The 13425-nt window shown below is 34.1% G+C and overlaps 1 protein-coding gene across 1 annotated transcript in view; it reads right to left on the bottom strand.

Moving 5' to 3' along the window:
- The window catches only part of LOC145685398 (tabserin-like), a 142230-nt gene extending 129069 nt beyond the window's left edge, over nt 1-13161 (bottom strand). Inside the window, exon 1 of the mRNA XM_081757792.1 lies at nt 13036-13161. Within this exon, the coding sequence (XP_081613918.1) occupies nt 13036-13095 (60 nt within the window). The 5' untranslated portion in view covers nt 13096-13161. The remainder of the gene's footprint in view (nt 1-13035) is intronic.
- Nucleotides 13162-13425: the final 264 nt, after the last annotated feature.

Raw genomic sequence — 13425 nt, forward strand, 5'->3', positions numbered from 1 at the left:
TACTTCCATTTTGTTTTAGTTATTTTGAGCAACGGCGCTTAAAACTGCACAATTTGTTGATGCAAAGAATAAAATGTAGAATATATATTGATTTTATATAGATAATCATATAATGTCAGTTGTTGAAAAGAAGATACGTATTTGTCTGTTGTTGCTATGGCAACAGAACAATTCATTCATGAAATATGAGGAAAAAAGTTAGTAGTATCAAACATTTAATGTGCTTCATTTTCAAGGTATTTAATAAATATTGCAATTACAGATATCGATTAAGGTGTTTAATCTTGTATACCAATTTAATGATTCGAACTGCGGACATATATGTAACAAGTTAAAATCTAAACCTAACGTTACAATTCAGATGGTGGTTCCGTCCAGGACATACCTTGAGAGTTGCGTAAAGAAAATTAAGCAATCTCAAAAAGTCGTAAAAACGGAGTACATTTCGTTGAGAAGTAAACAAAAATCTATCGTGATCTTAAAATGGATGTTGAAAGTAATAATGAAAATGCTGATGGAACGTCAGGTTTGGAGACATCAACAAATCTAGCTGGCCTTATAAAACAATTAGGCTAATCTTTGCCGCAGCAAATGCAACAAACGGGCACTAAATTTGAACAAAACCTTGAGCAAATGGGCACTACTTTTCAGAAAATAGATATTAAATTTGAATAAAAGTTTCAGTAAGTGGGTACTCTCTTTAGCAAATAGATACTCAATTTCAGCAAATGTATGCTAGGTTTCAGCAAATAGATACTAAATTTGGACAAATTACACCGGCTGTGACTCAGCGAATGGATAATAAATTAGAGTAAATAACACAGCAAATTATTACTAAATTAGAACGAACCGACTGTATAATGGAACACATGTTGCACAGATTTACAATTGTGCAAAGTGCAGTGGATATCGCTGAAACGCAGGTTAGTGAACATAAGAACCAAATTAAAGTATTATAGGGAGAAATAGACATTATAAAGGAAAAGATCATTACTATTAATATTAAGCCTGAATCGATCAGCAACAGGTACCATTTATCCAATGAACCCAGATTAGCAATAGAAGAAAGTGATGTACTGGAAATCTCTTCGGAGAGGGATGAAAGTGCCTGTAGCATCGGGAAGGAAGAAAAGAGACCCCGTTCAATTCATCGCAGGAAAGCCAGAAGTAAAAAATCTAATCATACGAAACTGTCTAATAGTAGCAATTACCATTTCAAATTCAGTGAAATACGATATTTAACGAAATATAGTGGAAAGTCGGAAGACATACTTCCCAGTGTGTTTTTAGAAAAATTCGAAGAAGAATGCGACTTAATAGAAAATCTAAATTTCTTAAAATTTTACCGCATGTTTTCCTACCACCCTGCTCTGTTTTGTTCAATGCAATCAGGGAGAGTTTATTCAATTATTTAGATTTGAAGAACGCTTTTCTTTCCAATTTTGAGAATGATTTCAAGTTGCCAAACCGAGATGTCTTGGTTCGAAACAGACGGTTTATCAAAAAATTTATAAGAATCTAACTGATTTTTTGATTTCTGTATACAATGATTTGAAATTAATTAATTCGTACCAACAAAAATCACGAATTACAGCTTCGATCGGAATACTATTACCTTTTACGTTGCAACAAATACTGATTTCTGCACAATGCATTAATTTGAATCACTTGAATATGACAGTGGAAAATTTTGAATACCTATCAATAGTGCAAAGTAATAATAATCGTAATAATAATAATGGATTATGAAATCTCAATTCCCATTAGGTTATTAATGAATTAAACGAAAATGTACTGATATGTTTAAATTGTCTTACGCAATTACGTAAAGCTTTAGATTTTGAAAATAAAATATTCTAAATACATAACATTCACGATAAAATTGTTCAAAATTTAATTCCTATTTGCGATCACATTGCTTGCCAGTGTCTACCCTTTACTAACCATGTTCTTTACGTAAATAAGTGCAATTGTAAGGAAAAGGTTATTGTGCATCATGGAAGGGAAAAAACCTTTTACTGACAACAGTGATCATTCATTTCATAGATGTGCTTATGAAAATATAACAACGTAAATAATACTGATAAAATTTTTGTAGTACAATTCAAGAACATTCTCTATGAACATAGAAAGGTGTTTTAATAGAGACCGGGATGTTGTAAAGAATTCATGTACGATTTGAAGTTGATACAGAAAGCCCAATAGTAACAAAGTCATACAATACACCTTACATATTTAGGGAAAATGGAAATTTCAGAAGTTTTGCAAAACGGAATAATAAGTTATTCACAAAGTGTTCATTTTAGCCCGCTACATAAAGTACCTAAAAAGGATGGATCTAAAAATAGTGTTAGATTTGAGAAAGTTAAATAAGCATAAAACTAAAACATGTGACATATCCCCCAGTGGAAGAAATCCTTAGTCCGTTACAAGGAAATATCATATTTGGAATCAATCTCGTGATGGCGTATAAATAGATCGTGTTAGGAACAAATTCAAGACCGTACACTGCTTTTTCGTTTGAAGGTCAATTATATGATTATAATCGAGTGACTTTTGTTTTAATTTATGGTAGTGCTGCCTTAGCATCTTATTTAAATAACGGAATAGGACAAGATCATCGTGCAAATGATGATTTCCATGGGGAAAATGGGGAAAACTCCTAAAGATTAATTAGAAAACTTAGATGCAGTTCTGGAGCGTTTGCAGAAAGCAGGCTTAACCGCAAATATAACAAAATCCAAATTTTTCAGGGAATCCATTGAATTCTTAGGTTATTCTATAGACGCTCAAAGAATGTGTATTAGTGAATCCAAGATACAAACCATAGGAGATCTACCCTTTCCCACTAACTTAAACGAGACACGTCAAGTTTGGGGATTGTTTTACTGGTTTAGAAAATGAATACCTCGATTTGAAGAGATTGCTCAACCGCTATTCTCAATAACAAAAATGGAATTCCATGGCAATGAGGTACTTTACAGGAACACAGTCTTAACAAATTAAAAAACATTACTATGGAAAGTATTCGTTTAAATCATCCTAAATATGATCGTTCTTTCCATGTGCAATGTGATGTTTTTTATCAGGAATTTCAAGCATATTATTTCTACCAAATCCAACGACAGATGAACCAGCTGTTATTTACTGTGCGAGTCGGACATTGAAAAACGCGAAAAAGGGATATTCGACCACAGAAATCGAGTTACTTGCTGCATGTATTGCTCTACAAAAGTTCGCTCCATACACCAGTGGCTGCCATTTTATAGTCCCAACTGATCATACAACATTAGTCATTTTAAAAAAGTACAAGTATATAATATTCGTTTATTAAGATGGTCTTTAGAACTTCAATCTTTCGATTTCGATGTACAGTACATTAATGGAGTTAGTAATGTCCCCGTCGATAATTTATCTAGATTATTCCCAGATGACAATCATCAAATTTTATCTATAAACGGTTTTTAAATATTACAAGATAAAATAACTAAGATATCTATATGAGAATTGAAAGAGCAACAAAGGAAATATGAGTGTTATGCCAAAATTACACAACATCTAATACCTTGCGCTAGGTATTGTGATTGTCCTCGTAATTGGGATACAATGTATCAAGTGCTTGGTGGCGTATTACTGATTAAGGATTTCACATATAAAAAACAGAAAGATTTCTATTCCACAGATATTAGTGCCTTGAATTCTGAAAGCGTATCATTACGATTTTGGACATTTCGGATATTTGAAGGTATACTCATTAATTAGTAAATCCTTTTATTGGAAATCATTACGAACACAGATCAAAAGATACATTAACGATTGTGAAGAGTGTATGAAAATTAAACATAACTATCAACCTATATATAAACCTATGCCGTCAATCATTCCTGAAGGACATATTCCATCATTTCTTTGGATTTATATGAACCTCTTCCGCGAGCACATACAGATGAAACTTTTCTTTTTACCGTTATGGATATATTCACGAGATATTTAGTCGCATATCCTCTACGGAAAGCAAATTCATCTGCGGTTGTACATCGAATTTTGAATGTATATCTATGCCTCATTGTGGCGCAATTGAGCATATTCTCTGTGATGATAGTGGACGATTTTGCAGCAATTTATTCATCCGTGCAATGAACAATGTTAACATTAAAGTGCATTTTGTTACACCGTATCACCCAAGTTGTTCTGTTGAAAATGAGCATCGTTTTCTTGGTATGCTATTTAGACACTGCTGTCGGGACAAATACACTGACTGGATTAAATATTTTACAGTATTTGCATACTGTTTTAATTATTTAGTTTCTGATGCTTTGGGTATCGCTCCGGCGAATATTCATAATGGAATAGACTTTATAAAGCCAATAGTGCAACATTTTAATATTAAACTCAATGAAGATGATGAAATGGATTATTCACATCATCTCACTATGGTACATCTTCGTAGGACTCAAACTTTAGTTTACGAAATTAGAAAGTAGAACATGAACAAGCGGGTAAATCTAAAATTCAAATAAATGATCAAGTTTTTGTGAGGCTGCATCCTCAAAGCGACGGGTCATTACAAAGAATATATAACTTGTGCGATTGATACGCAGGACCTTATTTGTCTACTAAACAAGTTAAACCTAAAGTGTTTGAATTAATGGATTGAAACGCAGTAAACGTTTGGGTTTACGTAATGTTGATGAGTTTAAATAATGGAGTAGATCAAAATATACCAAAAGCAAATGGATACAATTAATTAAAACGTTATTTCCTTCAGTAGTTTTATTTAATGCTAACATGGATAATGTTGAATTTTCAGATATATTGTTAATATGATAATTTCCTTATGTGTATTATTTCTAAATAGGATATCGATTAATTTGTGTTTTTTTTATTTTGAGTATTGTTATGATTTCATTGTAATTCACTTCATTTATCAATATTTACATTTCGATTCTTTTGTAATCATCTTAATGATGCACAAGTGGAAGAAATAATGTATGTAATATGACATTTTCTTTTCATTTAATGTGTTAATGACCTCCGAAGATATTGAATTAAAGAATCTATTTTTGGACCAAAATAATTATCAAGTTGATCGTATTTTTGAATAAGTCCTCTTCGACTATAATTTATAGAATTAAAACATAATTGATTATTAAACAAATGTAAGATTAGTGTTGATACAAAATGAAATTAATATACGTATTGTAAATTACATACATAGGAGGGTCATTCGGAAAGTGAGGTAACGATGTTTGTGTGAATATGTAAAGGTCCAGGATTCTTTCTTAAATTGTAACCAATTCAAGAAGTCGTCGTCGGGAGCCACGTATACAACGAGATTCTATATCTAATTGGTAAACTACTTATGTTTTCTTGTAGTTATCTTAAGCAACGGCTCTTAGAAATTCACAAGTTGTTGATAAGAAGAAGAAAAATAAAGTATATATATGTCGATTTTATGTAGATAATCATGTAAGGTCCGTTGTTGAAGAGAAGATAGGTATTTGTCTGTTGTTGCTATATCAACAGAATAATTCATTCATGATATAAGAAAAATAAATGTTAGTTGTGTCAAACTATTAATGTTATTGATTTTCAATGTATTTAATAAATATTGAAATTACAGGTAACAACTAGAATGTTTACTCATGTTTATCAACATAGTGATTCGAACTAAGGAAATATATGTAACAAGTCAAATTATACATATAACGCTACAGTATAAATTTATTTTTTCGTTTATTGAATAGCCCGAAGGAATATAAAGTACTCACCTATTTAAACTGGCCCTTCTTAGGTTCTTTTTTCTCGTAAACACAAAATTAAATAAGCCACTCAAATTTATTCCTTCTTAACTTGTTTTTCTGCTTAGTAAAAAATTGAATTGGTCACACAAATTTATCCGTCGCCCCGTTTACGAGTTATTTAAGATGAAACATTTGGTACTTTGGCGTCGATGGTCAGTGCTTTTGGGATATGTAGTAGTTTCTGATCTATTACCAAATGTGGAAACAGAACCTCAATATGTTGATCCGTTTACGAGCTATTCTGGTTGAAATATTTGGCCTGTCACCTCGATGTTCAGTACTTTTGGGACGTGTAGTAGTTGATAACCTACTACTAAATGTGGAAACAGCACCGCCCTTTAGCAGTTATTCTGGTTAATGTCTTTGACCTTTCATCTCCATGGTCAATACTTCTTGGACATGTAGTAGTTGGTGACCTATTACTAAATGTGGAAACAGCACGTCAATATGTTGCTCCGTATACGAGTTATTCTTGTTTCAATATTTTACCTTTGACAAAAAGATCAGTACTTTTGGGAAATGTAGTAGTTGGTGTTCTACTATTAAATGTGGAAACAGCATCTCAATGTGTTAATCTGTTTACGAGTTATTCTGGTTCAAATATTTGTTTGTGACCTCGTTGGTACAGTGCTTTTGGTACATGTAGTAGTTGGTGATGAATTACAAAATATGGAAACAGCACCTCAATATGTTGCTTCGTTTACGAGTTATTCTGGTTTAAATATTTGAGCTTTGATCTTGATGGTCAGTACATTTGGGACATGTAGTACTAGATGAATGTTATGTAATTTCTGCTATGTTACTTAAGGGTTGATAAAAGGGGACTAGTACATTCGTGTTGTTGGTTCATGTTTTCTGCTGTATTAAATACGGGTTAAAAATTAGCCCGTACTCTTTTACACATAAGGAGTTGTGAAAATAGATGTATTTAGCCTTTGTGTAATTTCTGGTTGCATTATCTTAAGTAATCTCTGTTGTGTTACATTGGGGTTGAGAAAAGTACTCATAAAATTGAACGAGTACATTCTCATTATTCTCTGTTATGTTAGTAGTCGTTGCTACGTTACATACGAATGCTCTGAAATAGTGATGTACAAGAAAAAAACAAAGTTTTTCTTCTCGCTAAAGATGATGAGATATTGAACTTTATAAAGTTATTATAGATGTCAGGTTTGCTTGCGCAAAGAATATTAGCTCTATCTTCTGCTGCCATCTATGGATGTTGAAGTTAATGCAGCATAGCGCTCGGCGCAGTGTAAAAGGTAATCATCGCAGTGACATTTTAAATTCTTAGTTTGCAAAATGTTGCGGTGATTTATAAATTATTGACGAAGATAAAGTATTCTATGGGTTTGTGAATGGTTAAAAGAGAATTAGGAGCTGACTCTATTTTGCACCTTCTCATTTTCTGTAGTTTCAACTGAGAGTCATTTTCTGATTCTCTATTAATTATATGATAGTGATAATGTTAATGGTAGTGTTCAATTGTATTCATTCGGAACAACCTACTCAAAATTAAAATTAGTATAAGTGATTTGTAATCTAAAAGCACGGGCAACGTCAACACGGTAGCATTACGCACATTAGGAATTTTCTACCCGCTTTCGATATTTTTTGTATGATCTGTTAGCTGTTGAATATTTATATCGTTGTTGTTTTTTAGTTATTATTATAATAAATTGTTTCATATCGAATGCTGGATTTATATTCGAATTCCGGTTCCTGTAACTAAACATCCAGCCAGGTTCATTTAACATAACCACTAGGCATGTAGTGCTGTAAGTATCTACCAGCGCCGTTACAGCTGCTAAAATAGGACTATGCGTTTGTTGTCTCTGTACTAATAGTCTTATGTAACTTTTGCTATGTCAAAATAGGGTTGGAAAAATAAGCCAAACTCTGCTATGATACATAGTGTTAGGTAATCTCTGCTGTGTTACATAGAAGTTGAAAAACATTCCTGTCATTGTCTTAAGTAATTTCCGCTATGTTAAAATACGGGTTCAAAAAGTGGTAAGAGTAGAATACGAATACACCCATAAATTGTGTCTTAAAAACAGTTTAATATACCTGGTCAAATCTCTGCTATGTTAAATACTGTTGGAAAATGTGTTCATATTCTAATGCTCTGTAGCCTTTCTTGTGTGATATCTACTATGTTATATAAGGATTTTGGTATACCACAGGTGTGGTTATAGTCTTTGCTATGATACATAGGAGCGCTGTCAAAATAGTCTCTGTGTTCATTGTCTTACGTAATTTTTGCTATGTTAAAATAAGTGTGGGAAAACAATCCAAAAAATTATATTAGCTCTGCTGCGTACTTGTAGTCTTATGTAGTTTCTTCTATGTTAAATAGTTGTTGGAAAATATGTTCATGTTGTTTTATTTTCTCTGCTATGTTAAAATAGGCGTTGAAAAATAATCCATACTTTTTTATTAGCTCTGCTATGTTACATTGTTGTTATGTAATTTCTGCTATGTTAAATAGGCGGGTGGAAAATGTGTTCATTACCGCTATGTTCGTGGACACTGTGTAATTTCTACTATGTTAAAACAATGGTTGGAAAAATGCTCATAACAGGGAAGGAGTACACCCCTAAAAGGGGATACGAGAAATGCGAGAGGTGCAATGTACGGAGTGTATGGCAGATGTTATTTTGTTTCCCCGTGTGGATTACCTTGGCCCCGTAACAGGAGGACTGGCTCTAGAGTTTTTTATTAATGCTAGAAAATACGGTGATAGAAAAAGATTGAGAGGTCTATTGAAATAGATTTTGTACCCACCCTGTACTTCGTCGCGGACATTGCAGTAGTCTCAAATACGATACTCTAAACAGGCGAATGAGGGTGTGCTCCGCACAGCACTCAAAAATTACCCATAAATCTAATATCATCTTGTTGAGCTCTACGAAATTGATTAAATAGAAATTTTCATTGTTCTCTGTCTTTACGTGCACAGTACAATTTGCAGTTCTCCTGTTGAAACAGAAAACTCGACGCTTGCTGAAAAACAAGTGTGTGCCCACGGATATGTTAAATAGGAACTGCAAAAATATGCTATACCCTTCTAAAAATCGCTACATGCAAGGGATAAAAAGGATTTACCTTGTTATGTTACATAGCGGTTCAAAAGTATAAATACTAGTCATTCTCTTCTCTGCAATGTTACATAGGGTTAACAAAAATGTGCAAGTAGCTTGCTCGTAATAGTCTGTTATAATTTGTGTTATGTTTGCAGTCTGCTCATGTGTAATTGGAACCTTTACTCTCACTGTAACCGAAATTGGAGCGACACATACATCTCCAAATGCTCTGCAAACCATATATGTGTTTGCGCGTGCCCTAGCGAGGGAATATTTAGGGAATAAAAAATAGGTAATAGACTTTTATAAAGATCACAAAACACCCGCCAATGTGATACTCGTTCTTTTATGTTCGTAGTCTGATGTTGTGTGTAATTGGAATCAAAACTGTACTTTTTCTGTGCATAAGTGTAACTCGTACTAAATTGGAACCGAATTTGGTACTGTAGTTTTATTGACCATACGCTACCAAAGGCTCCGTGAACCCTTTGTATGTCTGTGTATGAGCCGAAATGCAATTTTCAAGTTTAACGTTCCACAAACATTTCAAATAAGCTAAAGAAAATGATATGCGAGGTGAGAGCGAACCACTGGGCCACCGGAGCTGATTTTCGTAATCACCAGGTTCGAAAATCCCCATATACCGAGTTTCATTCAATTTGGTTAAAATTGTCATATAAAGGGCATATCCCACATAAACTATAAGGACTATGTAAAAATAAATATGGTATTAGTACTCAGCAAATTCGAAAACCATTATATACAGAATACCATCCAAAACAGTTAAAACTGTCATAAAAAGGGCGTATCCCTCATAAACTATAAGACCTACGTATAAACAAATATGATAACAAATATGATATTCGTACTCACGATGTTCGAAAACCCCTATATAAATAGTTTCAACAAAATCGGTTAACATTGTCAGAGAAGAGGTTTTTCCAACATAAACTATAAGATCTACGTAAAAATAAATATGATACCCGTAATCAGCATGTTCGCAATCCTCTTTATACGAGTTTAATCTAAATCGGCTAAATTGTCAAACAAGGGCATATCCCACAGAAACTATAAGACCTATGTAAAAATGAAAATGGTATTCGTAAGCAGCATCTCCAAAGACTCCTATGTACCGAGTTTCATCCAAATCGGCTGAAATTGCCATAGAAAGGGCATAACTATAAAACCTAGGTAAAATAAATATGGTATTAGTAATCGTCATATAGGAACATTCCTATATACGAGCTTTATGCAAACTGGTTTATGACGGGAAGCTTTATATACCTAGTTTCATCCAACTCTGTTATAATTGTTATAAAAAGCCGTTCGGCCATAACCTATAAGCCATCTAAACTATACGTCATAGTCATAAAAGACCACAAAAACACCCCAGTCTAAGTCATACTCGTGCTCTCCTGTGTGTTATCTTAACCGGAACTGGAACAGTAATCGGAATCCTAACTGTAATGTTTCTGTGTGTGCCTGTTGATTCTACTAAATTGGAACTGTAATTTTCTTGGGCATGCGCTACCAAGTGTTCCGTGAATCATGTCTTTGTGTGTGTGAGAAAGAATACTATGTGCGTGCGAACCCACGAAAACTGGGAGAGAACCACTGATGTACTATGTTCAATAGGAGGTGGTATGTGTGTTCATAGTCTTATGGTGTAGCCTCTGAATTATGTTGGTGCTGCTGCAGAGTTCAGTCGGAACTGGGATTAGGAGTTGGAACGGTAATTGCTACTAAAATGGAACTGCGCATGTGTAACCAAGTGTGTGTGTGTGTGTGTGTGTGTGTGAATGAAAAACAGGACATAGTCTTTTATAATGGTTCAAAAATGGGGTTGTAACAGCCTACTCGCTGCGTAGGCTCCTCCTTGGGAACCGGTTCTCGTACTGGAACTTAGATCGGAACAGGAACCGGAACCGAAACTAGAGCAGAAACTGGAACAATTTGTTAATGCACTTCCAAGTGCTCCGTACACCAAATGTTTGTGTGTATGTGTGAGAGAGAGCTGGAAAGGAAACCACACGCAATCTGGGAGCGAACCACTGCTCTACTATGTTCAATAGGAGTTGCAATATGTTCTCCTCATAGTCTTATGTTGGAGCCTTTGTATTTTGTGATCTGCAGCTGTTGTGTTCATTCGGAACTGGAAGTGGGAGTCTGGAACTGTAAATTCAACTGCGCATACGTAAACAAGTGTTTGTACTATATTATTTAGGGAATGAAAAATAGGCCATAGTCTTTTATAGCGGTTCAAAAAAGAGATCGTAACAGCCTACTCGTTGCGTAGTCTGCTCCGAAACATGTAATGGTACTGAAAGTTGAGTCGGAACAGGAAGCGGAATTGCTTGCGCATATAGGTGTTCGGAGCCTTTCTTGTGTAATCGCTACAATAGGTCACAATTGTAAAAGGGTACACATTGCGTAGTCTCCTCCGGAGGAGCAACTTGCACTGCAACCGGAACAGTTTGTTCATGCGCTACTAAGTTCCCCGTAAACCAAGTGTGTGCGTGAGAGAGAGTATACTACGTGCGTGCGAAACCACGCACAATGGGAGCGAACCACTGCTCTACTATGTTCAATAGAAGTTTGAATATGTGTTCATAGCCGTATGTTGTAGCCATTGTATGTACTTGATCTGCTATGTTGTAGTCTGCTGCTGGTGGTGGTGTGCACAATCGGAACCGTAAGTGAGAGTTGGAACTGTAATTTTTCTACACATGCGTGTGTGTTGGTGTGCGCGTGTGTGTTGGTTACTGCAGCGGGATTACGTTCTCCGTAAATCTGATGTTAATTTTTCATTTCTGCTCTACTATGTTGCCATAGTTTATTAACATCAAAAAGTGCTCTTAAAAGAGACCGACTACACCCCGGATGTTTTAATTGTTCAAAAACCTCTACCGGCAGTGTCATGGTCGTTGTACTATGTTCATAGTCTTGCTGTTGTGCATAATTCGAACTGTAATGTTTCTGCGCATGCTTGGTCCTGTGATGTTCATAGACATAAAAGGCTGGTCTTTGCGCGTTGTCTGCTCCTGAGGAGCCGAAACAGATACTGGAACATAAGTCTGTACAGGGATCGGAGCAGGAATCGAAACAGGAATCGGAACCGGATCATTAACCGGAATAGTTTTCGCATGCGCAGTAGATTAAAAAAGTTCGTCAAGTGCCACCACCTTACTTACGACTGTATGCTCATAATTTTCTTATTAAAGTAAGTTATTTTAAAACGTATTTAAATTACTTTTCAGCATTTCAACTTTCAAACACAATTAAAATGTGGAGAACTCAACTATAAATTAAGTATGGATCATATTTGAAATAACCATGCAGCGTTTATCCAGACATGGCTCAAACCGAAAAATTACAAACACATGTACATTTTGCATATCTTTTCGTAGAAACCGGCTTTGCTTTAGCTTAAGATACCTAATTAGAATCTCAGACCATAATACATATGTTTCCAATCCAATATTGCGCTGATGATGCATATCTCTGTAGCAACAATACTCAGAAAATGTATTTTCTTATTTTAGATTTTAGTCGTGTAATTTTACATCACTTTTCACATTCAAGTAATATTGAATTTCTGTCTCTCCTTGAACACATGATTTAAAACAATTTAGTAAAGACAATGGTATCAGGCTGCAAAATCATACTGTAATAGTTGAAGTGAAGAGGACGAGAATGTAATAAAAATATAAACTATTTTCACAGAAATGTTTCAATATAGAAAGTTCACATACTTGAACAGCCAGGATTATAAAACCATATGAAATTAAAAACATGTACATTCATTATTTTATTAATAATATTTGAAACTGAATTGAATATAAACTACTGCCATTAATCTAGAGCTTCTGAGATTCATTTCTGGTAATGTGTCTGCTGGTTAAGTTTCTTCCAAAAAATATTAAGTCAGAGAGCGTCAGTTCTAAACCCCAATATTTCGAACTGCTCAATAGTTACTCAATACGAAAGAATATTTACAATACATATCAACACTATTTTTCTTTGAACAATTTTATTTATTTGTTTCAGTAGATAGTGTGGAAACTTTAATACAAAATAATAAAGAGATTATTCTATTTCCTCTTTACTATAGTCCCAAATATCTGAAAATTCAATTGGTTACTTACCTCCATGAAATGCACAAATAATATAGTGTAGTATGACAGAAGGAATACAAACTGTTTCATTGTAATTTATATTGACACATGAAATTTTCAGTGATATTCGCACATACTGAATATGTCTGTTATTCGTGAAAAGTAAAGGTTTTATTTCTTTTTAATGAAGCATGTTTCACAAGCTTTATCAACATGTGATATGGCTTTTGAACACAATAGTATTTTCAGTTGTTTGGCGTGTATAATAATCATGAAAGTTTTGACGTTTAACGCATTCACAACTATAAATACTGGTATCTGCCTACAGTATCATGTGAACTTACCGTATTAAGTCTGTATTTTAAATATATATAAATTTATATAAAAGAAAAAGGTAATTAATATTGTGATGAATATTTT

Source organism: Thermobia domestica, chromosome 5 (genome assembly GCF_964235325.1).
Source record: "Thermobia domestica chromosome 5, izTheDome1.hap1.1, whole genome shotgun sequence".
Taxonomy (NCBI): domain Eukaryota; kingdom Metazoa; phylum Arthropoda; class Insecta; order Zygentoma; family Lepismatidae; genus Thermobia; species Thermobia domestica.